The sequence below is a fragment of the Panthera leo genome, chromosome B4 (genome assembly GCF_018350215.1).
Source record: "Panthera leo isolate Ple1 chromosome B4, P.leo_Ple1_pat1.1, whole genome shotgun sequence".
Lineage (NCBI taxonomy): Eukaryota > Metazoa > Chordata > Mammalia > Carnivora > Felidae > Panthera > Panthera leo.
The window spans coordinates 140,415,302-140,441,492 of record NC_056685.1 but is presented as its reverse complement, the minus strand read 5'-3'; the positions used below and the strand labels follow the sequence as shown (position 1 = coordinate 140,441,492).

Genomic DNA, 26,191 nt, shown 5'->3' with positions numbered 1-26,191 from the left:
CCCCTGAGGTGGTTCAGGGCCAGCCAGCCGACCCTTGGCACCGCGGGTGTGGGCCCCTCCTTCCCCCTGCCCTGGGTTGGGGGGGCTCACCTTCTGGGTGCGCCCTTCCCCCAACGAAGATTCTAGCAAACCTGACACGGTGCTGGGCCCTCGGGACGTGTCAGCGGAACGGAACTTTCAAGAACGCGTTTACGGCTCTCGGGGCCGGCGTGACGGGGTGTCCCCGCGTGGGCGCCAGGCCGAGTCCCCGCTCATCGTGGTGAGGCCCAGGACGCACATCCATCCGCCTCGTGCCTGCTTGGCCGCCGGGTGTCCTTTAGGTTTGAAAACACAAGCCCTTTACCTCACATTCCGTTTCCTACAAAGCCTTTATGTCAGAACGAAGGTGGTGTCCCTCCTCCTCCGCCGGCTTCTCGGGAACCACCTGTGCGGGAGGCGGTGCTGACGAGCCAGGCGGGCGCTCAGCGGGCGGTTTCCAGAACCTTCCCAGCCTCCTTCCTCATACCCACAGCGACAGCCTCAGGACCGGGTGTGTGGCTGATGTCGTACGGGGGAGGGGCTCGTTTGTGGACAAAGTGGCCGCCGACCCCCTGCCTTCACCTGCTGTGGTCTCAGTGAGCTCGGAAGGCTTCCGATTTTCCCAAGCGAGAGCCCCGTCTCTCCACGCACGGGCCACAACCATTAGCCGGACGGCGGGCGCGGGGACCCCGTGATAAATCAGCGAGATGTGGTTCCAGACGTCCTGCCAGCATCTGGGTGTGTGCGGGCAGCATGGGTCTCTTCCCACCGAGATTCACGACGCCCTGGTTTCCGTCCGGGTAGTGACGAGGAGCCACCGGGACCGCGGCTGCCAGCTTGTCCCCGTCCTCCCCCGGCTTCTGCGGAGGGCGCGTAAGGATGCTCGCCCCCAGCACCCGCGACCCCACCGTTGTCCCCCAAACAGGACATTTCGGAGCGATGATGTGCTCTGGGTTTCTGGGAGATGTTAGAACCGCTCTTCCCAGGCCAAGACGGAGAGCTAAATTTTGACATCTGGGTGGTTTTTGAAGTACCTGTGACGACTCACCAAGAACAGAGCAGTTTGAAACAGGCTCTGAAAAGCCGCTGGGATTAGGGAGCAGCGCGTGCAGGTTTGGAAGGGACTGGAGGGCACCCCGGTCCGGCTTTAGGTCTTCCCACACTCAGGGGCCAACGGGCTGCAGGTGAGGCGGGTCTCCTCGCCCCTCGTCAGCAGGGACGCATCCACCCAGGCCTGCCGCACGACGCGGTGAGTGCCGTGTGTGTGCCTGGGGCCTGCAGCCCCCCTGGTGTGGGGTGCACGTCGGTGCGGGAGCTGCCCCGGCCGGAGGGCCCTCTGTGCTCGGCTCCTTCCGCCGTGTCTGCGGGGCCTTTGAGAACTGCGCTCGGCCCCGAGTTGGCCTATGAGGGGCTTACCTTATGGTTGACTTACTTTCCTCCTGGTGGTCCTGGCCAGCCCACCCCCGTCACCTGATCCCGGGTGGCCGTCTCGTTCCCTCTTCCAGCCAGGCTTCTCTTCCCACCCGTGTGACAGGGAGGAGGGCACGTGAGGGGGTGGGGGCCGGGCTGGGCGGGGCGTGTGTGCGTGTGCGAGCCGGGGGCCTGGGCGGCCAGGCCTGCTGGAGCACATGGCCGTCCCCGGGGCTCCGACCCTGCTGTCCCCAGTGGGGATCCCTCCCTTCAAGCCGGCCAGCCCCCCAGAAGCTGGGTCAGAAGGAGTGGGGCCCAGGCTGAGCGCAAGGCGAGGCCCAGGTTGCCCGGTCGCTTGTGGGCTGGTTGGTGGCTTGCCCAAGCTGTCCTCACTGGCTGGCCCTGGAGGGTCATCAGGGCTGGGCTTCCCCAAGCCCCAGACCGCGTGAGCCCTGGCGGCTCACTGCGAACTCGGCTCTGAACCCAGGGAGTGTCGTGGATTCCCTTTACAGACCATCGAGGTTGGGGAGGGGGCTGCTTAAAATGTGGTGGATGCCTGACGGAAACCCCTTATGGCTTTTTGAAACATTTTCTTTAAATCGTAAAATGTATCAGAGCTATAAAAAACTGCACAAATTAAAAAAGATTCTATTTTTTTAGTGTCAGCTTGTTTTTTAAAAATTCTTTTAAAAATTTTTTTGAGAGAGAGCGTGTGGACACGCGCGTGTGCAAGTGGGGGAAGAGCAGAGGGAGCGGGAGGGAGAGCATCTTAAGCAGGCTTCATGCTCAGCACGGAACCCGACGCAGGGCTCAGTCTCACAACGGTGAGATCATGACCTGAACTGAAATCAAGAGTTGGGCCCTTAACCGACTGAGCCATCCAGGTGCCCCTAGTGTCAGCTTGTTTAATTCTTATTTTTTTCTGCTTCATTGACTTATAATTGACAAAATTATAAGATATTTAAAGTACATCATGATGTTTTGATATATGTGTACCTTATGAAGTAATTCTCCCCAACTCTCTAGTTAGTATATCTGTTATTATATCTATCATCCATCCATGCACCCATCCATCCATCCATCTATCTGCCTACTCATCCATCCATCCATCCATCCATCCATCCTTCCACCCATCCTTCTATCCATCCTTCCATCCATCCATCCATCCATCCATCCATCCATCCATCCATCCTTCAATCCACCCATCCAACCATCCAACCATCCATCTATCTGCCTACTCATCCGTCCATCCATCCATCCATCCATCCATCCATCCATCCATCCATCTGCCTACTCATCTGTCCATCCATCCATCCATCCACCCATCCTTCCATCCATCCATCCATCCATCCATCCATCCATCCATCTGCCTATCCATCCATCCATCCATCCATCCATCCATCCATCCATCTTTCCATCCTTCCATTCATCCATCCACCTTTCCATCCATCCATCCATCCATCCATCCATCCATCCATCCATCTGCCTACTCATCTGTCCATCCATCCATCCTTCCATCCATCCATCGTTCCATCCATCCATCCATCCATCCATCCATCCATCCATCCATCTATCCATCCATCCATCTTTCCATCCTTCCATTCATCCATCTACCTATCCATCCATCCATCCATCCATCCATCCATCCATCCATCCATCTGCCTACTCATCCGTCCATCCATCCATCCTTCCATCCATCGTTCCATCCATCGTTCCATCCATCCACCTTTCCATCCATCCATCCACCCATTATCCATCCATTCATCATTCATCCATCTATTTATTTTCTTTGATTTTTGTTGAGAAAGGTTAAGTTCTACTCTAGAAAATTTCAACTGTATAATACAGTATAATCATCCATGGTTCTTACTTTTTTTTAAGCATAAATTTCCCCACAAAGGGAATTTATTGAGGGCGCTAGTTTTTTTCATGCTCAAAAGACCAACTGCAACCAAATGAAGTACACATAACCTTAAGATTTTATTATCTTCATAAGTAACAAAATATGAAGCTTAGACCTGGATCACTTGGCGCTTTATCTTATCTCCTCCCAGTTCAAAATGCTTGCATCTCTTAATATCCAGCATTCTCTTAGATCTGCAGTTGGGCTCAACACATTCAAGCCTCAGCACAGTCTTCTTTGTGGTTTTAGCCTTTTTCCGGAAAATCGGCTTAGATTGCCCACCGTAGCCACTCTGCTTCCTGTCATAATGCCGCTTTCCCTGGGCATAAACAGAATCTTTGCCTTTCTTGTGCTGTGTCACTTTGTGGGGTTAGCGTTTGCCACACTTCTTGCAGAAAGTCTGGTGGATTCTAGGAACATTCACCAAGGCTGCGAGAAGGCTATCGGCACGGAAAGAGCCATGGTTCTTACTTTTAAGCTATTTTTTAAATAGCTTTTCCTTTGACATTTAGGGATTTTTTAAATACATTTTCCTTTGACATTTAGGGATTTTTCTTTGGGCTTTTGAAGGGCTTCATTCTATCCTGAGGTCACAAAGGTAGTTTTGTATCTTATTTTTTAAGAACTATAAAGTTTTGTCTTTTGTTTTTAGGTCTGTGGTTCAGGAGGATTGAGTTTTGGGTATGGCAGCGGTTAGCAAACTATAGCCCCAGCGCTAAATGTAGCCCTCTTATTGTTAATAAAGTTTTATCAGGACCCAGCCATGCCCAGAAGTTTCCACATGGCTGCTTACATACTGGCAGAGCTCAGTGGTGAGACAGAGGCCAGCCATGTGGCTTTGCCAAGGCTGAAATATTTACTCTAGAGTCCTTTGCGGGAAAGCTCTGTTGGCCCCTCGGCGTGGCGGGGGTTGGGTCTTCACGCGGATATCCGGGGCCCCGCATCGCTTACTGAACTGTGCTCCCTGGCGGCTCTCAACCTCCACCCCTCTCATGTGTCGGTGTCCATGGAAGCTTGTTCTGATTCTGGTCACTCCACTCTTCACTGACCTCTGTCTAACCTGGGGCCACCGCCACCCTGTCCGAACCACTGTGTTTTTATGGCTGCAACTGTCTATTAAGGTTCCTCAAGAACGCTTTAGCCGTTCCTGACCCTTGCATATGAACTGTGGATTCATCTTGTCAAGTTCCACAAATTGCAGATGGTTTGGGGGGTCGACGTCTTTATGATATTGGCTTTTCCGATCTGTCAATCGGGATATTCCTGTAAGCACTCTGTTCTTCTGAAGTGCTTCTCTGTGATGGGTCCTGAATTTCTCTGGATGTCTCAGGGCTTCCTTTGTTAGATGCCCTTCCAGATCTCACCCATGTTAACAGATTCTTGTAAATGGTACCTTGCAAAATGTTCATGTTCATGTTCTAGCTGTTTATGAACGTGGAAATAATTGATTTTGTCCTCTGCGGTCTTGCTCCCCTGTCTTACTAATTCCTACAGTGTATCTATAGTTACTACTCTTGTCATCTGTGGGTAGGTACTGTTCTGGCTTCCTTTTCAATCCTTGTCCTTTGTTCTTGCTGTTTTCCTTTTTCTGCTCCAGCCTGTGTGTGAGTTGCAGCGACGGAAACAAGGATCGGATTTTCTCTTCATGTCAGAGACATCTTATTGTCTTGCAGCCGAGTGTGACGTCTTGGGTAAATCAAAGTTACCTTGTGTTCTTAATTAACTGACGTTTTAAAAATCTTGCTTTGACGAGTGCTGGGTTTTTATTTATTTGTTTTTTTTTTTTTTTTTTTAAATTTTTTTTCAACGTTTTTTATTTATTTTTGGGACAGAGAGAGACAGAGCATGAACGGGGGAGGGTCAGAGAGAGAGGGAGACACAGAATCGGAAACAGGCTCCGAGCCATCAGCCCAGAGCCCGACGCGGGGCTCGAACTCAACGGACCGCGAGATCGCGACCTGGCTGAAGTCGGACGCTTAACCGACTGCGCCACCCAGGCGCCCCTATTTATTTGTTTTTAATGGTGGGTTTTTAAGATTCTTTTTCTGTATGTCTTGTTCTCCTTCATCTGTCGTGGGGCTAGTCACATCTGCTCTGTGTGAGACCTCGAATTTCTGGGACAAATCCATTTGACATGAAGTCCTAGTCTATTATTTAATTATTAATTTTTTTTTAATGTTTACTTATTTTTGAGAGAGAGAGAGAGAGACAGAGACAGAGAGAGACAAGAGAGGGGCAGAGAGAGACAGAATCTGCAGCAGGCTCCAGGCTCTGAGCTATCAGCACAGAGCCCGATGCGGGGCTCAAACTCACAAACTGTGAGATCATGATCTGAGCCAAAGTTGGATGCTCAACAGACTGAGCCACCCAGGCTCCCCTGGTAAATTTGGTTTGATTATGTTTTGCTTGTGATTTTTGTGCCTATGTTTATGGGTTGGATTGGCCTGAAATTTTTCTTTAAAAAAATTTTTTTTAAACATTTATTTATTTTTGAGAGACAGAGAGAGACAGAGCATGAGCAGGGGAGGGGCAGAGAGAGAGGGAGGCATAGAATCCGAAGCAGGCTCCAGGCTCCGCGCCGTCAGCACAGAGCCCGACGTGGGGCTCGAACCCACGAACTATGAGATCATGACCTGAGCCGAAGTCGGACGTTCAACCGACTGAGCCACCCAGGCGCCCCTGAAATTTTTCTTTTAAAAACTCTCTTCAGTAGGTTTTTGGCAAGAAATTATGCTAGCCTCAAGAGGACCTCTGGAGAGTTTCTTCTCTTTCTCATCTCTGGGAAATTTGTGCAGGGCCGGGTAGGACTTGCTGTGAAGCCACGTGGGCCTGGACGCACCCCTGTAAGAAGGTCTCATTTCTGGTACGGGATGGATTTCTCTAATGACCGTAGGGCTCTCGGGTTCTGTTGCTTCTTGAAGACTTTTCCCCCTAAGAATCTGTCCAAATTTCGGACAAATTCTGGAAGAAATTTCATCTGAATTTTTAAGTTTATCGGCCAGGAGCGCCTGCGTGGCTCAGGCGGTTAAGTCTCCAACTTTGTCTCAGGTCATAATCTCACAGTCCTTGGGTTCCAGCCCCGTGTTGGGCTCTGTGCTGACAGCACAGATCCTGCTTGGGATTCTCTCTCCCTCTCTCTGCCCCTCCCCTGCTTTCTCTCTCTTTCTCTCAAAAATAAATAAATAAGCATTAAAAAATACTTCATATCAAATTTATTGGCCGTAAGTTTCTCGCAGACGTCTGCTCAGTGCCCGCCCGTGAAGTGGCTGTGATCTCCTTATGCTATATCAGTAGCGTCTGTTTCACGTCTTGAATTTCCAGAAGTTTCTCAACTTCGTTCTGTTCCTCTCTGCTGTATAGTTGTTTTCTAGTTTATTAATGTTGGATGTTGTGTCTGTTTTTTCCCTCTAAGTGTTTCAGTTTATTTTGTTGTTCTCACTCCTGGAAACATCAGTTCTGAGGCTGCGTTTAAGGCCACTCTTCCTCGAGGGGCCACGTCAGCTGCGCCGCCCACGTCTGGCCCCACCGCTTATGGAGACGCTTCCAACTTCGGTCCTTTGTCTTCTGCTCTAGAAATTATTTCTCTGTTTGCAGACTCCTGGGGACTCTGATCACTCCCGCCAGGAGTTCAGAGAACACCCCTCCCGGGACGTCAGTGTGCAGAATATGTGGGGGCTGGTTTCATGGCCCGGCTTCCAGGCAGCTGTCATGAACATTTCATGAGCATTGAAAACGGTAGGTAGAGTGTGTGACCCTCTGTGTTCTGTGTGCATATTTGTTAGGTTATGTTTTTGATCACGACGCCGAGTCTCTTAAATCTCCCTGCTGGTGCACCGGGAGGCCAAGCCCCACTCCTCGGGATCAATGACCCCGAGAGAACGGGCAGTCGGGGCGGCGACATTCGCTCCACAGCCGTGAAGGGGGAGACTAACCACAGGCCTCTGAGTTGATTGGAGAACATTCCACACAGGCTTATTGACCACCCGCTGCGATGGGTGGGGGGTGGGGCACCACGCGGGGCGGCAGGGAGGAGTGGGGCCGCCGCGGGGTCCCTGACTGGCCACCCCTTCCCAGTCCCACTTGGGCTCTTTCTCGGGGGCCCTGGCTGGCCGGGTTTGGGGTTCGTTGGCCCCAGTTCCGTCCGCTGGTCTGCTTGCCAGACGGGATGCCCCAGGGATTTCGTGTGGGGCTCTGTACCCAGGGTCCCCGTCCGCTGATGACTGGGGATCCCGTTGGCCCTGTGGTCTGGCCGGGCTCACACGGTGGGGGGCTGGCCGGCGCCTCTGCAGCCGGTGGGCCAGCGGGGGAGGGGTGCTCCCATCGAGGAGGGGTCCCTGGACCCCTGGGGGGCAGTGCCTGCACGGCTGAGCTGGGCGCCAGAGTCACCCGCTCAAGCGTGGAGAGAAGCAGCCCTTCCCATCAGAAAAAGGACTCTGACGTCTCAGGGGCAGAACACAACAGGATCCGGAGGGTGATGCTACGTTTTTGGACTTCCCCTTCCAGATGGCTAATTTTACGGGATATTCACCTCCAGTGGGGATGCGGGCAGCCCCCTCCCTGGCTGCGGCGAAAGAACAGCGTGCCCGGTGCTGGCTGTCCTTTCTGGATCGCTGGCGCCTCATCACCCACGCTCACGGACTGGCGCTCGCCGAGTCGTGCTCAATGCATCACGGTTTAATCAGACGTGGCAGCTGTCGGGTGCCGGGCCCGGGGTCAGCGTGCAAGCCAGATGATCTGATCCTTCCAGAATATCTTAGTGCCGTCCGCGGGCCTCGAGCTGAGCCTACGGGGGGCCCTGCCGGGAGGGATGTGGCTGTGCGTGGGGAGGGCAGGGCTGCCCTGGGATGGTTGCAGGGCAGCGGGAGGAGGTGAGGGCCCGTGCTGCGTACTGGGCGAGAGCCAGGCCCTCACGGGGCTCAGGTGTGGGGGACGGTGTGATGAGTGTGGACGCTGATGCCACGGAAGGTCTTTGTGGGAAGCCGCTGAGGTGGAGATCCCGCGTGGGGGCGAGGGATCCATCTGGAGCAGGGGTGGAAATCTGTGAGCCGAGTTCCTGCCCAGCTGGGGGGTGGGGGGGCTCCAGGCATGAAGCCCGGAGCTCTGGGGCCCGGGGTGGAAGGTCGGAGGAGTGGGCCACCGCTGAGCCACGAGTGGACGTGGGGGCGGGGGCACCCAGGTCTGTCCAGAAGAGAGGCGGGGGGGGGGGGGGCGGTAACCATCACTTTGTGTCTCTTGTTCAACTCCAGGTGTTTCTGGAACGTTGCCCGGAGACGCCCGCCCGCCAAACGCTGTCTGTCGAGGTGGCTCTTTAGCTTCCGCTCACCTGCAGGCCGCAGTGAGAAGGGCTCCCGCCTCCCCTGACCCGCGCCCGCCCGGCTCTCGGGGTGTGAGGCCCTGTGGGAACAGGCCTCGGGCTGACCAGCTGGCTCCCTGACTCGGGTCTCGGGGTCTCCCCTGGAGCTGAGGAGCCCTTGCCCCTTCTGCGCCCCGTCTGCTCCCACCACGAGGCCCCCCGACAAGGACGTGGACCACACTTGGTCTGTTGGCTGATTCCAAAAGCTGGACACAGGTAGCGTCTACTCAGGGTGACGGTGCGGGGACTGTTCCTGAGGTCGGGCCATGCAAAGATGGTGACCCACGTGCACCTTTCCCCGGGGACAGTGACCCGTGTGACTGCAAAACAAAGCAAAAACGTGAGAAGAACTCAACACAACAAAAGAAATGAGTCACGACTCCCATGTGAATTAAGTACGACCCATTTAATGTCCTCTGACAGGCCGAATTCTCTCTGAATATTTACGTCCACAGATTAATTCACAGAAACTGAGTCGCTATTGCGTCGACTTGTCTCTAAGAAAGATTTATCGTCCGGAATGTCCTAAAGATCGTCAGCGCGTCTCTCGGTTTCGTCTTCCGAATCGGCTGTGGAGCACCGGGGGCTCTAAACAACAGATGGGTGCCAAAACGCATGCACGCTTAATTTTTAATTTTAATTAACGAGCAATAATCAGAATTAATAGCTGAAATGTTCACAGTCTCCAAAGCACAGTCCTGTGTCGTGCCCACGACACAGAGGAAAGAGGGCCATCCTCCCGGGCTCCCGGGCCCTCCGTGGGGACGTGCTGTCCAGAAGCCCCGGGTGGTGCTGCGGCTTTACTGTCCCTCCAGCGGCGGCTTCACCCGCCTACTTGGGTGCCGTCCACCTCTGTCCTCTGTCGTCTATCCGCCCCCAGGAACCCCCGGGAAGGTGCGGTCGGAGGGCAGGGCCTTGTCTCTTCATGCTTCTTCCCGGCAGCTCTTGGAACAGTGCAGGCATGCAGTAGGTGCCTAATCAGTGCTGGGAGAATGGGTGGATGGGGCGAGGGGTCACCTCCCCACCTGGTCTGTCTTGGTCATGAGATGTTACATATGTGTAATCAAATGCTGGAACTTTCTGGAATGTCCAGGCCATGCTCTCCGAGGACCACCTGTGCCCAAACCTAGGAAACCCCCGTCCTTACACCTGACTGAGGGTCTGGGGGTAAAGGCAGGCATAGTGCGGTGTCGGGTGGGGGTGGCAGGGCCGAGCAGGCTGCCCTGAGGCCAGAGGTGAGGGTCTGCGGGGGGCTCGAGGGGAGGGACCAGCGCATGAGCTGCTTAGCTCCCACCCTGCAGCGGGGCAGGGCCGGGGAGGCAGGGGGCTCGCTCTCGGCGTCCTCGAGGGGGTGCGGGCTCATTTCCCCAGGAGCTCCATGCAGCCCGCTGCCGCCTCCCGCAGGTGCACTCGGCTCAAACAGGCTTCCGGAGCCCCGGGCACGCAGCGCGGGGCCTCTGGAGAGTGAGGACCCCGGCCGGGGTTCCCAAGTGTGAAAACCCACAGACGGAGGCCGAGGAGCTCGGGGAAACTCGTACCCACACCCCCTCAGCGGACCCCTTCCTCTCTTTCACCCTCGAGCTCGGCAGGTGAGGCTGCCACCACGCTTCGGCCATTTCCAGGCTCCACGAACGCACGTGGTCACAGGAGGGGACCCCACCGCTAACAGGGTCTTAATGAGGGCGCCAGATCTCATTTACTGCATTTGCTCCGAAGGATTGTTTTCTGAAACATAAGCCACGAGGTGAACAGGAATTACGGGTCTGTGCTTGAAATAAACGTGTCGTGATGACCGTGGCCCTCACCTGAGCAGATTTCTCTGGGGGCCTTGCTGTGTGACCCCTGCCTACGGATAGGGATTGAGCCGTTGCCCGAAGGTCACTGAGGAAGGAGAGACCCCACATGGCCTCCTCTCGCTGTCCCCAGGCGGCGGCCACTCCCGAGCCTCCCTTTGCCGGGGGGGCCGTGGGCAGGGCCCTGAGAAGGGGCTTATCTGTCGGCCGTGCCTTGTTCCGTGACCCGGATCCCGTCAGTGTGAAAACCACCTTGAGTGGGTAAGAACCTTCTCGGGAAATGTGCCCTGAGAGAAAGGTCTGGTTTCGGCAAAGGGGTGTCCAGCACCCCTGGGTCGGGGCCGGCGGGCCGCAGTGGACCCTGAGACCCCCTGCGGGGCCCACGGCCGCGTCTGCAATGCCCTCCGAGGGCCGGACTTCTCTCTGCCACGTGTCAAAAAACTCACTGCATCGACCTGGGCTGCACTGCTGTCCGAACCGGCGTCTTCCACGCCAACAACTAAGCCACAGCCAGACGCCCGCACTCGGCCTTGCGACGGCCCAGGAGACGGCAGGCGGCTGGGTGAGGAAGCCACTCCCCCACCCACTCTGGGCCAGCCTGCTTTCGGAGCTGTTTCTTGGTCGGTTGAGGGGCAGAAGGGAATCGAATCCCCACACTGGGAATCCCCACCGGGCCCGGAGCATCTGCGAACTTTGGGTCCCCCTGCGTGGTGCAGTCCTGTGGGGCCAGTGGGCAGAGCCCGGGGGAGGCCACGGCCAGGGTCGCCGGATGGGCTGGGCCGGCAGGGGCGTCGCCCACAGCTGGGGCCGGGGGTCCGGGGGCAGAGCCTCAGGACAGGCTCACAGCAGCTGGTGGGTGGCCCCCACTCCTGTCGCCAGGTGCACCAGGCCAGCCGCAGGGTCCTGGGTCTGCACGAGGCACGGGCCAAGCTATGTCCCGGCCTGGCTGCCCCACGGTGGGCTCGTGTGACAGCTGCTTGCTGGCGAGCTCCCGAGGGCTCTGCTTGTCCACGGTCTGCCCGGTGACCCCGGGGACCCGCCCCTTGGAGCCCGGGCCCCTCCCGACAAATGTCATGGGGGGCGCTGGCTGCCCGCCTCGTCCCTCTGGGCGGGAGACTGCTCTCCTCTGCTCCTGCTGAAAGCCCACAACGCAGGCAGATCACACCGTCATCCGCGGGACCGGCGACAACCGCTTCCGTTTCTGCACCAGGGTTTGAACTAAGCCTGACGGCCTGATGGCCTCTGTACATCGATCACCTCAGCCTCTCGTGGGGGCGAGGCTGGTCCAGCCCCACCTGGGCCTCGAAGCCGCTGACGCCCCACCTGACGGGCTCCCAGCTGCCTCGGGACAGGTGCGGCCCTGTGCTCGCCTCCCCTGAAGCCCGTGTCTGCCAGGCTGCTGTGCTGGGGGTGGGGGTGATGGCCCCCAGGGGACCCCCAGACCGGTGGACGTGGAAATAGGGTCTTAGCAGACGTGATTAGGGTCAGCAGCTCAGGACGAGATGCCCTGGAGTAGGTGGGCCCTTAGTCCAGAGACTGTGTGACCCTATAAGGGAGGGGGAGATTTGACACCCACGGGGAAGCTGTGTGACAACGGGGCGGCTGGAGTGACATGAGGACATAGGACAGGGGTCTGTCCACCGGGAAGACGCCCCTGCAGGACTGCGCTGCTGACCCGGATGCAGCAGACGGCGCCCTTCTCAGGGGAAGGGATGTGGTTTTCGGGTGGGGGCTCGTGGGTGGGGCCAGCATCCTGTGGGCCCGTTTCCGGCTTGGCCATCTGCAGAGCCTGGTGACCGCACACGTCCGGGAGCGCAGAGGCTTGAAATCGTCAGCAGTGCCAGGAGAGGGGCTGGCGAGGGGCCCGGAGGTGGGGACGGGGAGGTGGATGGCCCCGGGGCCCTGCATCGCTGTGAGGACGGAGCGGGAGGGACTGACGGACAGAAGTCAGGACGGAGCCCTCCTGAGGTGCTCCCCGGCGGAACGTTCAGGAAGGCAGGTCCAATGCCATCGCCCTCCATTCTCAGGGCCGATGGCTGGAGCTCCTGCCCCGGGGCCGGACAGGACGTGTGACTTTGCCGTGGCTCCGTGACGGGGCCGAGCAGAGCTTCAGCACCTCCTGTCCCCCCCCTCCCCCCCCCCCCCCTGCTCCCGAGGGGCCTGGAGAAGGACTGTGCACCCGTGGAGGAGGCCACGGCCGGCGGGGGACCTCGCTCAGGGTGGCCGGGGGCCTCACGGCGGTTTTCCGGATGTTTCTCTAGCAGCCAAATATGACTCAGAAAGCTTTCTGTGAGCTCATGATGAGACACTGGCCTGTCTACGTCTTAAAATGAAGTCTTCTTACGAGGTTTTTCACAGGAACACACGCTTACTTAAAACCTGGAGGGAGCCCAGACCAAGAGGGGGACGGTTCGCAGACGGAACCACCCGGGCGCCCCTATATGTTTTTTTAAACCTGCGTTACAGACACTTCCTCTCCCAGACCTGTTCTCTTCGCTCGCAGAGGTGTCCATCGTGGTTTGCACTCACAAGTACGTGTGCCACCGAAAGTGACCTGCCATCACTGTGCAGACGCTGTTCTCACGTTTATAAAACGTGCTGTGCCACAACGTGGTCCTGTTTCTTCCAGAACTATTTGTAATTGATTCTCATAGGTGTAGTTCATCCATAGTACGAATCTGCCAACATTACTTTTTTGTCCGTTGAACATTTGATGAGACTTTAATTTTCTCGACTATGAACGGGCTCTCTGGGCGGGGCTCCTGAGCTGTCTCTCTGTGCCACACACGCACACACACATGTGCACGCCTGACGGAAGTGTTACAGTGCAGACTCTGATGCGGCGGGTCCGGGCCGGGGCCCGAGACTCTGCATTTAACAACAGCTGCTAACACCGTGGGTTCGCGACCGCACTCTGCCTGCAAAGCTCTGGGCAACTATCGGGGAGTGCAGTGCCTGGACAGGGGACCAGGCGTGGCTTCACCCAATGGTCCTGGACACGGCCTGGCACCCAGGAGAATCTAGGAGATTTCATAAACATGAATACTTCTTTAAAAAAAAATTTTAATGTTTATTTTTGAGAGAGAAAGAGAGAATGTGAGCAGGAGAGGGGCAGAGAGAAAGGGAGACACAGATTCTCAATCAGGCTCCAGGCTCCAAGCTGTCAGCACAGAGCCTGACGGGGGACTTGAACCCCTGAACCGTGAGATCATGACCTGAGCTGAAGTTGGACACTCAAGCGACTGAACCCCCCAGGCGCCCCTAGACACGAACATTGTTTATGCCTGTATTTCTGCCTCAGTTGAGATTATTCAGGCTGCCTCTTCCAGTCTATTCATGTAGTGAATTACACAGACTTCTAGCCCCTCCAGGGTCATGATGAATACATTTAAAAGTACTAATTTTTAAATACTCATATGTATTTGTATTTATGAATATTTAAACTTACTAATAACTTATTTAGTCCTTTCCCAGCTCTGGACCTCCTCCATTTCTGATGAAGCACTCGGCCGTATTTTATATGCTGCTTGTCTCTGGCTTTCTCCAAGATTGTATTTTAATTTGACTTTTGGAACTGCCCGTGACGTGTCTAGGACTGGTTGTGTTTTTGCTTATCCTGCTTCTGGTTTGTGGAACTTCTTGTGTCTCTTAAGTTAACTTTTCCACCAAATTTTGGAAGTTTTTGGCCATTATGTATATTTGGCAAGCATCTGTATTTTTCCTGTTTCTCTTCTCCCAGGATTCAAATTATGCAGATACCATCACACTGGTCTCTGAGGGCCTGTTCTTTTCTCTTCAATCTTTTTTACTTTCTGTATTTTGGATCAGGCAGTTTCTACTGTTAAGTTTCTAATCCTTTCTTTGGCCACCTCTTAACAGATATCAAGGTTACCTTGGTAAATTTATATTCCAACTGTAGCTACCAGTTACTATAGGTACCGGTTCTAGAATCTCTGTTTTTTTAAAGTTTATTTATTGAGAGAGAGAGAGAGAGAGAGAGAGAGAGAGAGATGGACGGAGGTAGAGAGAGAGAGGGAGAATCCCAAGCGGGCTCCTGTGCTGTCAGCACAGAGCCCCACTCAGGGTTCGAACCTGTGAACCACGAGATCAGGACCTGAACTGTAATCGAGTCAAACGCCCAATGGTCAGGGCCACCCAGGGTCCCCAGAATTTCTATTTTTTATTGTTTCCGTTTGTCTGTGGAGATTTCCTATCTGTTTATTCATTGATATAATTTCTTCTACTTCTTTATATGTATAGTTATTTTGAATGCATGTTTATTTTTTGAAGATATTTATGACGGTTGCTTTGATGTCTTTTCTGTTAAATCCAGTACTTGCTTCCAAGTTGGAGTCCATTTATATTGGCTGCCATTTTCCCTGCTGTGGGTCCAACTCCCTTGTTTCTTTACACGTCTGATAGTGGACTGAACGCTGGACGTCGCAGATGATACGTTTCAGTGGCTCTGGATTTCCTTGTGTTCCTCTGGAGATTATGGCTGTTCCTGTCATCCGCAGGCAGCTAACTCTTCCCGATCACACTGCAAGGATCCCCTTAACTGTGTCGTGGCTCATGCCTCTGCTCTGTTTTCGTGGCCTCCCGTGACTGCCTTCTTCGGCCTGGCTCCCCCACCGTCTCCTCAGCGCCTTTATAATTTGGAGGTCGGCCTCGGGTTTGGCCGGATGTGGGACTTGTCTCTGAGCGAGGCCTCCGTGTCTCCAGAGCTCTCCCCTCGCGCTGGCGGTTCTGCCGGGGCTCTGGTACCTCTCGCGCACGGCCTTCGGCTTTCTGCGCCAGACCTCACAGGTGGGAAGTGTGCTCAGTTACCGACAGCGGCGGCTCCTGGGTCCGGTCCGTGCAGGCGTGTCTTCCGAGAGTAGATGTCTGTCTGGCCTCTGCCGCGTGTCCGTCGGGCCCTGGAGTCCCTCCCGTGGGCGTGCCGCCCAGCCACCACCCGCACACTGGGCAGTTAACACTCAGAACTTGGATCGCGCTGCTTCTCCCAGTGCCCAGGTTGCCAGCTTCTCGTCTGGCCCAGAATGCTCCCCTCCTGAACCTTCAACCAGTGAGGCCGCGACTTTCCTCTCCCGCTTGTCAGATGGAGCCGTGGGGGGCGAACCCTTGGTCCCGAAAGCGACCTGTCCTGGTTCTAACTCCTTTCGGCTGCAGCCTCTCCAGACTGAGCCTCCTGTGATTTCTGTCTCTGTCGGGGAGCTTTCCGGCGTCTTTAGTTTCTGGTTGTTTCACCCAGTGCTCACGGTGGCCGTCTCTTAAAGGGGTCACGCGCCCACTTTGCCCCTCTGCTGTGGTTTTGCATCTCAGACTTGTTTCTGTTTTTGTGCGAGTCCCTTCTTAATTAATCTTTTTCAAAGTATTCTTAAGTATTTTAATATTATTTTTAGATTCAAATTCATTCTTGGATGGAACGACTTTGGAGTGAAGACACTGAAGTCTACCTCATGCTCCCAGAAGGCTCCTTGTGCAAAGTTAGCGGATTTTCCCTTTGAATCCCGGGGATGCCTTCGGGTCTGAGGATCTGGGCTTCTCCAGTGACAGAGGGTCCGGAGCAACTCATCGGGGAAATGATTCTCAAACTGGGTTTTGTTTAATTTATCCTTGAGCCAAGAGTACAGAGTCCACGTCCCATCACATTACCTAAGACAACTCCAGAGATCCTCATTCTAAGATCGGTTTTATCCTGGAGTGGCATCCACTTAACTCCGAGAGCCCCCGTGCTTTTGGATGAATAAAGGTCACACCGTCCGCATCCGGGCGAGAGGACCACACAGGGAAAGGTTAATGGATGCAAAGGGCTGGATTTATCTCAACAAGCCTGTAACGATGCCTGGGAGCGGACATTTCCATTTTTATTGTTTAGCGGGTGGATGTTTGCGATTTTCAGTTCTGACGACTCCATCTAGGACGTTCGTCTGGGAACCATCGTCTTCCAAGGGTCGAGGCTGCCCTCTGCAAGAAATGTCCTCTTTATTATCTGCAGGAGTACAAAAGGTGTCCCTGAAGGAAGCAAAGATGATACACGAGTAGATTACGGACCCCCTTTCCAATAGCCCCCAGTAAAGCCACGTGCATTTTAATCAGTCCCCGTCTGGTGGAAGGGGGAGGGGATCTCAGGCGGCTCTCCCCGGGATGGGCTGTCGCTGCTGCACCCGGGTAAGAGCCAACGTAAACCCATCCGCTTAATTAAAAGTACCAGGGGAGAAGCCACCGGTTTAGGACCCAGGGCAGCCCCGGGCTGGGGGCGTGCTGCCCCACCCGCTGGCGGCTGGGGAAGGCGGGAGAGGTTTCTCAGGACCAGAAGGGCCATGGCCAAGGGGCTCAGCTCCGACCTTGGGCCAGCCCAATGGCTGGGAGAATTCTGAAGGAAACGTTACCCGTCACTGTGTCTAAGAGACCGGGAAAGGCAGACACAGTGCGTGGTTGATGCGCCCTTGTGCCTGTGTGGGCGCGTGTCGGAGAAGCCGGTGCGCCCGCTGTGGGGGAGGTTGGAAGCTCATGGACACCTGGTGGCTGGTGGGAACCCTCACCTCAGGTGTACTGGGGACCACACTTAGGGGACTCAGTTCCCTTCAGATAACACTCGGGGCAAATCTCATGCCCCCCTGCCACGTTCGGTCAGGGTGGCGTCTGGGGACCACACGAGTCCCAGTGGACACAGCGGTCAGCGAGGGCAGGACCACGGGCAGGCTTCCAGGTCGCATGGCTGAGCCAGCAGTGCCCACGGAGGAAGCGAGGTTCTGGAAGATGCCTCTAAATTGACCAGGGGGTCCCTTGGGGCTGAGCACGTGATGACCCCAGGGGACGGCGGAGGCCAGGGTGGGGGTGGCGGCTCGCTATGCTCCCCTGCTGAGAACGAGGGCAACGAGGGAGCCACCGCGCGGTGCACTCCATCTTCTGGCTGCTGGGGATGCAAGTCAAATCCTTTCCATTTCTCCGCTGTTCCTTTTCCCTTTTTTTTTTTTTTTAAAGAAAACCCAGATTAATTACTAGTTTTATTGGATATTGAATAAATATCAAGCAGATGTTAGCAGCACGGGAAGACAAACCGCCCTTGTATGGAACATAACTTCTGTCTCATTACCACGATGTTTACTGATCGCTTTGCAAACATTCCAAGATGAACCTAAACACTTGGTGTGTCCCTGGAGCTTCTCGGGGGGTCGCGCGGCTGCGGCCTGTGGCGCAGACTGAAGGCCGGCTTCCCTGTGTCTGCAGCGTCCCATGTGGCACGGCCACTGCGACCCCGGCTCTGGGCCTCCCCCGGGGGGGGGGGGGGGGGCTCGCGGGGCGTGGCCATGCCCGGGGTTCCGCGCGGTCCCTCTGCTTTCCGTGTGGCTTTTGAGAGGTCCCTCCGCAGGGTCTGCGTTTATTCCCCTAACGTTTGTCCGGCGACTTTCCCTTCTCGCCCCTGTTACAGCCCAGGCTGCTGGGTCCCGGGACGCCTTCTAAAGGAGACCGTCTGCAGCAAAATTCTTTCCTTTCAGGTCTCAACTTTGTATCTTTGGGGCGGGTTCCGCCCTTTGTTCCTCATGCGCCATCCCGGGCACAGTCACGTCACCGCTCTTAGTCCTAGGTGTGCCTCGTCTTCGCAGTCTCACCCCTCGGGTTGTTCCTCGCGCACGACTAAGCCTTCCCGCAGGTGCAGGTGGGCTCCCCTCACGGAGGGGGTCCGGAAGGTCTACGGACACAACGGCTGCGGCTTCCCCACCCCCCCGGCTGGTCCCCGAACCTCGCGAGCCTGCTGTCCTGCTTCCGCGTGGCTCTCGGGCGCCGGGCCAGCGTGCACGCGCCTCACAAAGTTCTTTTTGTCCCTCTTCTCCCGGTTCCGGAGGAGCCCGGCTGGCCTCCTGCAAAGCGGTCGGGACTTAACCGCTACAGCTTCTTTTGTGCGTGCGTCCTGACGCCGCTTCTTCCGTGTCTGAGTCCTGACCCAATTTCTTCTGGGTGTGCGTCCTGACGTCGTTTCTTCTGTGCGTGCGTCCTGACGTCGTTTCTTCTGTGGGTCCTGATATCGTTTGTTCCGTGCGTGCGTCCTGACGTCGTTTCTTCTGTGCGTGCGTCCTGACGCCGTTTCTTCTGTGCGTGCGTCCTGACGTCGTTTCTTCTGTGCGTGCGTCCTGACGTCGTTTCTTCTGTGGGTCCTGATATAGTTTCTTCCGTGCGTGCGTCCTGACGTCGTTTCTTTTGTGCGTGCGTCCTGACGCCGTTTCTTCTGTGGGTCCTGATATCGTTTCTTCCGTGCGTGCGTCCTGGCGCCGCTTCTTCTGTGCGTGCGTCCTGACATCGTTTCTTCTGTGCGTGCGTCCTGACGTCGTTTCTTCTGTGGGTCCTGATATAGTTTCTTCCGTGCGTGCGTCCTGACGTCGTTTCTTTTGTGCGTGCGTCCTGACGCCGTTTCTTCTGTGGGTCCTGATATCGTTTCTTCCGTGCGTGCGTCCTGGCGCCGCTTCTTCTGTGCGTGCGTCCTGACATCGTTTCTTCTGTGCGTGCGTCCTGACGTCGTTTCTTCTGTGGGTCCTGATATAGTTTCTTCCGTGCGTGCGTCCTGACGTCGTTTCTTTTGTGCGTGCGTCCTGACGCCGTTTCTTCTGTGGGTCCTGATATCGTTTCTTCCGTGCGTGTGTCCTGGCGCCGCTTCTTCTGTGCGTGCGTCCTGACGTCGTTTCTTCTGTGCGTGCGTCCTGACGTCGTTTCTTCTGTGGGTCCTGATATAGTTTCTTCCGTGCGTGCGTCCTGACGTCGTTTCTTTTGTGCGTGCGTCCTGACGCCGTTTCTTCTGTGGGTCCTGACGTCGTTTCTTCTGTGCGTGCGTCCTGACGTCGTTTCTTTTGTGCGTGCGTCCTGATGCCGTTTCTTCTGTGCGTGCGTCCTGACGCCGTTTCTTCTGTGCGTGCGTCCTGACGTCGTTTCTTCTGTGGGTCCTGATATCGTTTCTTCCGTGCGTGCGTCCTGACGTCGTTTCTTTTGTGCGTGCGTCCTGACGTCGTTTCTTTTGTGCGTGCGTCCTGACATCGTTTCTTCTGTGCGTGCGTCCTGACGTCGTTTCTTCTGTGGGTCCTGATATCGTTTCTTCCGTGTGTGCGTCCTGACGTCGTTTCTTTTGTGCGTGCGTCCTGACGCCGTTTCTTCTGTGGGTCCTGACGTCGTTTCTTCTGTGCGTGCGTCCTGATGTCGTTTCTTCTGTGGGTCCTGATATCGTTTCTTCCGTGCGTGCGTCCTGACGCCGTTTCTTCTGTGCGCGCGTCCTGACGCCGTTTCTTCTGTGCGTGCGTCCTGACGTCGTTTCTTCTGTGGGTCCTGATATCGTTTCTTCCGTGTGTGCGTCCTGACGTCGTTTCTTCTGTGCGTGCGTCCTGATGTCGTTTCTTCTGTGCGTGCGTCCTGACGCCGTTTCTTCTGTGCGTGCGTCCTGACGTCGTTTCTTCTGTGCGTGCGTCCTGACGTCGTTTCTTCTGTGGGTCCTGATATAGTTTCTTCCGTGCGTGCGTCCTGACGTCGTTTCTTTTGTGCGTGCGTCCTGACGCCGTTTCTTCTGTGGGTCCTGATATCGTTTCTTCCGTGCGTGTGTCCTGGCGCCGCTTCTTCTGTGCGTGCGTCCTGACGTCGTTTCTTCTGTGCGTGCGTCCTGACGTCGTTTCTTCTGTGGGTCCTGATATAGTTTCTTCCGTGCGTGCGTCCTGACGTCGTTTCTTTTGTGCGTGCGTCCTGACGCCGTTTCTTCTGTGGGTCCTGACGTCGTTTCTTCTGTGCGTGCGTCCTGACGTCGTTTCTTTTGTGCGTGCGTCCTGACGCCGTTTCTTCTGTGCGTGCGTCCAGACGTCGTTTCTTCTGTGCGTGCGTCCTGACGTCGTTTCTTCTGTGGGTCCTGATATCGTTTCTTCCGTGCGTGCGTCCTGACGTCGTTTCTTTTGTGCGTGCGTCCTGACGTCGTTTCTTTTGTGCGTGCGTCCTGACATCGTTTCTTCTGTGCGTGCGTCCTGACGTCGTTTCTTCTGTGGGTCCTGATATCGTTTCTTCCGTGTGTGCGTCCTGACGTCGTTTCTTTTGTGCGTGCGTCCTGACGCCGTTTCTTCTGTGGGTCCTGACGTCGTTTCTTCTGTGCGTGCGTCCTGATGTCGTTTCTTCTGTGGGTCCTGATATCGTTTCTTCCGTGCGTGCGTCCTGACGCCGTTTCTTCTGTGCGCGCGTCCTGACGCCGTTTCTTCTGTGCGTGCGTCCTGACGTCGTTTCTTCTGTGGGTCCTGATATCGTTTCTTCCGTGTGTGCGTCCTGACGTCGTTTCTTCTGTGCGTGCGTCCTGATGTCGTTTCTTCTGTGCGTGCGTCCTGACGCCGTTTCTTCTGTGCGTGCGTCCTGACGTCGTTTCTTCTGTGCGTGCGTCCTGACGTCGTTTCTTCTGTGGGTCCTGATATCGTTTCTTCCGTGTGTGCGTCCTGACGTCGTTTCTTTTGTGCGTGCGTCCTGACGTCGTTTCTTCTGTGCGTGCGTCCTGACGTTTCTTCTGTGGGTCCTGATATCGTTTCTTCCGTGCGTGCGTCCTGACGCCGCTTCTTCTGTGCGTGCGTCCTGACGCCGCTTCTTCTGTGCGTGCGTCCTGACGTCGTTTCTTCTGTGCGTGCGTCCTGACATCGTTTCTTCTGTGGGTCCTGACGTCGTTTCTTCTGTGCGTGCGTCCTGACGCCGTTTCTTCTGTGGGTCCTGACGTCGTTTCTTCTGTGCGTGCGTCCTGACGTCGTTTCTTCTGTGGGTCCTGATATCGTTTCTTCCGTGCGTGCGTCCTGACGTCGTTTCTTTTGTGCGTGCGTCCTGACGCTGTTTCTTCTGTGCGTGCGTCCTGACGTCGTTTCTTCTGTGGGTCCTGATATCGTTTCTTCCGTGCGTGCGTCCTGACGCCGCTTCTTCTGTGCATGCGTCCTGACGTCGTTTCTTCTGTGCGTGCGTCCTGACGCCGTTTCTTCTGTGGGTCCTGACGCCGCTGCTTCTGTGCGTGCGTCCTCACGTGGTTTGGTAGGTACTGTTTCCCTGGAAAATCGTTGACTTAGACAAAGTTTGGAACGTGTTTACGCGCGGCCCCGCGAGGTGGTCACTCCCAACCTCCTGTTTCTGACGTCTCCCTCCTCGTGGCCCCTTCTGCGGGCCTGCTCTGCCCTCCACTCACCACGAGATTATTGAGTGTTTTGTGCGTCTTACTCATGTTTTCGAAGAATCAGGTTTTGAACAGACTCTTTACTCTTGCTGTGATTCTGACTCCTTGGTTTGTGTGTTCACCTTTTGTGATGTTATCTTTTGCTTTCATCAGATTTATATTTTTCCTTTCAAACCTCTTTGGGTCAAATGCTTATTTTCTTGTCTTTTGTTTTGTTCCTTCGGCAACACAAGAGCTCAGGCCTCTGGGGTTTCCCGCAAGTCCTGCTTGAGCCCCTTCGGTCTGCACCCTCAGCAGGCGCTGTTCCATCGTTACTGGGTTTTTAGTAAGTTCTGCAGTTTGGGTGTGAATTTCACTCCGCCTCACGTGTTGTTTAAAACAAAGTTAAAGAACCGTCTGTGCAGAAATGCTTTCGTTTTTCCATTTTCGTATCAATTCCCAGTGTTGCGTAATCTTAACCAGTGGGTGCCGAGCGCCGTCCCTACTTGCCCGGCTTCCTGGGACTCGCACACGCAGAGCCTTCGTTTGTTCGTGGTGCGTGGCTGTGCCTCGGGCCCCTGGGGGATCGCGGATCCCATCGGATTCACTACAGTGGCTGGGCCTGTCGCGGTGACCCCATCCCCACCTGTCTCTGGCTTGCGTTGCCGTGCACTGAGCACAGGAGGGCTGAGCCGTTTGCTTCCGGGAGAGAGAACCGTGACTCACGCTCTCCTCTCACCCCGCGCACGTGGGCGCTACTCGGCGCTGTCCGGAGTCAGAGCACCTGCGCCTCTGTTTCTGTGGCTCCGCGTGACCCCTTCCCCAGACGGGGGGCGTCGCCTCCCCCACGGCGCGCACAGCCCTCCCCTCGCCCTGGGCTTGCGCGGACGGGCTGTCTCCTCATCTCTAGCTGGTACCGGTTGGGTCTCCACCTGCGAGACCTGCTCAGCCGGCCGCCCTGTGAGCCGCGAACAGGTGTTGCCGGCCGCTGCGTGTGGCACTTTTCACCTTCTCTCTTTTCCTGTTAATTAACGGTCTCTACGTGGTCAGAATCCACAAGATTTCCTTTGCTCGGTTTGCACCCCGCTTGTGTCTTCTGATCCTAGACCCTGAGTTAAACCTCGTTGCCGACAGCAGGCCGTGTCTGGACGGCTGGTGCGTGCCTTCTGGTGGTTTCTGCCGGAGGCCAGGCAAGTTCTCATGCCCGTGGTGCCCGCGTGCAAGTCCTTCCCCACGTCTGGGGCGTTCCGGACAGAAAGTTCTCGCTTGCCCTTCCTTTCCTGGGAGTCTTGAGCGAGTCCTCCGCTGCCCTGTGTCTTCGGACTGGCAGCTGCCCCCTTTTCTTTGCCCTGAAGGGTCCGAGCCTTCCTTCCATCAGTCCACAGGGTGGCCGTGGCCAGGACCTGTCCCTGCCGTCAACCATTCACATTCATTTCTGTGATTTCTCATTTAGCTTGGTGTCTTTTCTTGTCTAAATTAGACTGTAGAGTTATCGATCTGGTCTTCAATCAAAATAAGTGTATTGAACTATTTAAAAAAAATTTACTTTCCAGTTCAAATGTTGTAAATCTGTGAAATCTGTTGGTCCTGTCTTCTGTGTTCGGGGATGCCTGTCTTTCCATGTGATCTTTGTATTTGCTTTCCTCTATGAAATTCTTTGAGGTTTTTTCTTTTTCTCTCTTAGTCCAGCTTTCTCTTCTGCATCTGCATTGTCTGTGAGATCTTGTATTTCTGCTTTGTGGACTTCCTTCGGAGTTGCAACTACCTCTTTTAAGCTTTTTTTTTTATTATTAAAAGAGTTTTTATAAGAATGTGTTAAATGTTGGTTTACTTTTCACTTGTTTTCCAGCCACGTTTGTATGTGGGTAAATTTCCACGGTCTCTGGGATGCTTCACTGCTATTTCCTGTAGTTTTTCTGATGGCATTTTACCCGGATGCTTCTGTCCCTCCTGTCCCGTGTGTGTTTTGAGTGTGTCTGGTGTCCCTTATCTACACTGACAGGCGGCTCCGGGAGGCGGGGACGGGCGGCTGTGGCTCTGGGTCCCTGTCCCTGCCCCATCCCGTGGCTGCCGGGATGGGACTTCGAAAAGTACCTGCCGGGCAGCCGGGAGCTGCTCCCCTGGAGCAGTGTTGGTTTTGTGTGACTTCTTCCAGCTGACTTGGTGCCTCCTCGGGACTGACTGTCCCTTTCATCCTCAGGGGTGAGACCTTTGTTTTCTTTTTGTTTTCCTGAAACCTTTCTCTTTTGCTCGTTGTGGTTTTCTTGGTTGTTACTGAGAAGTGTTCTGATTTATGTTCCCTTTAACTGGGAAACTAACTCTTGGGTAAAATCTAACACAAGCAACCTCTTTCTGAGGATCTCCAGCGCTGGTTCAGTCCTGTCCTGTCCCCCAGGGTGGGGGGGAGCCCCGCCAAGGTGTTTACCACCCGTTGGGTGCACCGCCTGTTGGCCGATGGGCTGAACCGCCAGTGGGGAGTCGTCTCCCTTCTTGGGGTCACGTGAGTCCCTGGGGTCAAGCTGGGCGCTTGGGGAGATGGACCGGTGGAGCCCAGACTGGCCCACGGCGATGACAGTCCTACGAGGTAGGCGCTGGCGTATCCCGGGCGCGTGGGCCAGGAAGAGGCGGTGAGCTTCTGGCGAGGCGGTGCCTCGGGCCGAGTCCTGCCGCACCTTCGGTGGCAGGAGAGGCACGGCTTGTCCAGCGGGGGCTGAACAGGTGTATGGTCCCCCCCAGCGGCTGATCCCTGCTCCCCTGGTCTCCTCTCTCTGTCCCTTCCCATCTCCAACTCCTCTTGCTGGCCCGGTTCTTATTTCCAGGTTTCGTACCTGTGCCGTACTGGCTCCCGTGCTCCGTGGCTCCCTGGTGAGTCAGGAGCAGGTCCGTGTGGCTGCACGTGTCAGAGTCCATGCCTCACCTTCGGGGACAACACGGACAGAAGGCGGCTCTCTCCCCGTGACGAGGCCGTGAACGTCGTACAGAAGCCAAACTCGTCCAAGGCCAGGATACACGGCGTAATGTCTTGTGAGCAGGCCGGGCACAAGCTCCCCTGGAGCCGGGAGCTGAGACCCAGCCGTACCTGGGTGGCAGGACGCAGCCTGGGACCCCTCTCCGGTCACTCCCCAGAGACACTGGCCTCACGGTGGCAGCTGGGTGGGGGGCCCGGTGCGCAGGGACGCCTGGGGCTCGGCTGTTCTGGAGCCGTTCCCTGTCGGTGCTCATGTCCTCAGGGGAGAAGGCACCTCCAGTGTGGTGACGGTGACGCCTTGGCCCCACGGCTCTGCCCTTCCCAGCCGTCTTACCTCCTTAGCACGTAGGTGCCCGTTACGGAAAAAGTTAATCCACATAGATTTGGCTAATGAGTCAAGCCATCCCACTGAAATGTAAATTTTCTCCCGGTGGGGAAGGTGATGGCAGGAGCAGGGAGGGAGCCACTGCTTGGAGCTTTCCTCTTCCGGGGACCCCGAGGTCCCGGCTTCCACCTTCCCTGCCCTTCTCAGAGAGTTGGAGGCTCCCAGGGCCGGACACTCTGGATCAGAGTGTCCCCTGCCGTCAGTGAGGGCCCCCATCACTGTTTCCTGGGCAAACTTACAGGTGACACCCCCAAGTCATTGACCCTGGCAGACATGCTTTCCAGCCCGGGTGCCCTGGTGCCCTCATGTCCCCGGGGGACAGTTCCTCGCCCCGAGCCTGTGTGACCCTGTGCGCCGGGTCTGAGTCTCCCCGGCGGCCGGGGAGCCCCTGACGCAATGTGCCCCAGGGGCGGTGATGGCTCTCTCGCAATCTCGTGTGCTGCGTCTCCCGAAACGGACTCGCTTTGTAAACTTCTTGCCTCCTTTGGCCTCGGTCCGGCCGTGATGTGAGTGGAAGGCAACGTTTTCTAATTAGCATATGTAGAGAAATGTATATTGTTACACGGGATACGGTATTTTCTGGAACAGTGAGACAGGCCCTCATTGAAAGTAGCTCACTAAGTGCACGCCCGCCATCAGTGTGTCTGTGTCCGACCCTCCAGGCACGTCCACAGAGCCCTGCTGCCGTGGCCCGTGGCCGGTCGCCCGTGGCTGGTGGCCCGGGAGGGGGCGCTCCTGCCAGTCTCTGGTGCACACCCGCCATCAGTGTGTCTGTGTCCGACCCTCCAGGCACGTCCACAGAGCTCTGCCCGCCGTGGCCCGTGGCCGGTGGTCCGGGAGGGGGTGCTCCTGCCGGTCTCTGTGACCACCGCATTCCTGGCACTGCTTTCCGAGACCGATGGCCCTCTCGGGGGCCCCGTCCACACGTCTGTCCCCTCCCTGCTGGTTTGCTTGTCTTTGCACGGCCTGAGGGGAGTGGATAGTGTCTCACACACGGACACGTTTGAAATGTTTCGGGTTCTTCTCTTGATGCTCTGGAGAGAAACCTGCCAGCAGTGGGCCGGGTCACCGGTGTCTCAGCCTGTCTCTTGGATGCAGTGTAGACGGTGCGGGTCCCATGCAGGGGTCTGGGGTTGGTGCAGGTTGAGGCGGCCCCTGAGGACAGTCGGGGAGGGAGTTTGGTGGAGGGTCGTTGTCCTTCGTGTAAAAAGTCAGGCC

At 55.9% G+C, this 26,191-nt stretch overlaps 1 protein-coding gene and 1 pseudogene across 1 annotated transcript; both read right to left on the bottom strand.

The window, feature by feature from the left end:
• Positions 1 to 3,440: 3,440 nt before the first annotated feature.
• LOC122225473 lies at positions 3,441 to 4,746 on the bottom strand (annotated as a pseudogene).
• An 11,521-nt stretch (positions 4,747 to 16,267) lies between these two features.
• LOC122225275 (serine/arginine repetitive matrix protein 5-like) lies at positions 16,268 to 21,020 on the bottom strand. The gene is made up of 2 exons (XM_042948156.1): positions 18,225 to 21,020; positions 16,268 to 16,492 (listed from the first exon to the last, which is right to left on the bottom strand). Exon 1 carries the CDS (start codon positions 20,449 to 20,451, stop codon positions 18,361 to 18,363), a length of 2,091 nt encoding a protein of 696 aa, XP_042804090.1. The 5' UTR covers positions 20,452 to 21,020; the 3' UTR covers positions 16,268 to 16,492; positions 18,225 to 18,360.
• Between the last annotated feature and the right edge of the window lie 5,171 nt (positions 21,021 to 26,191).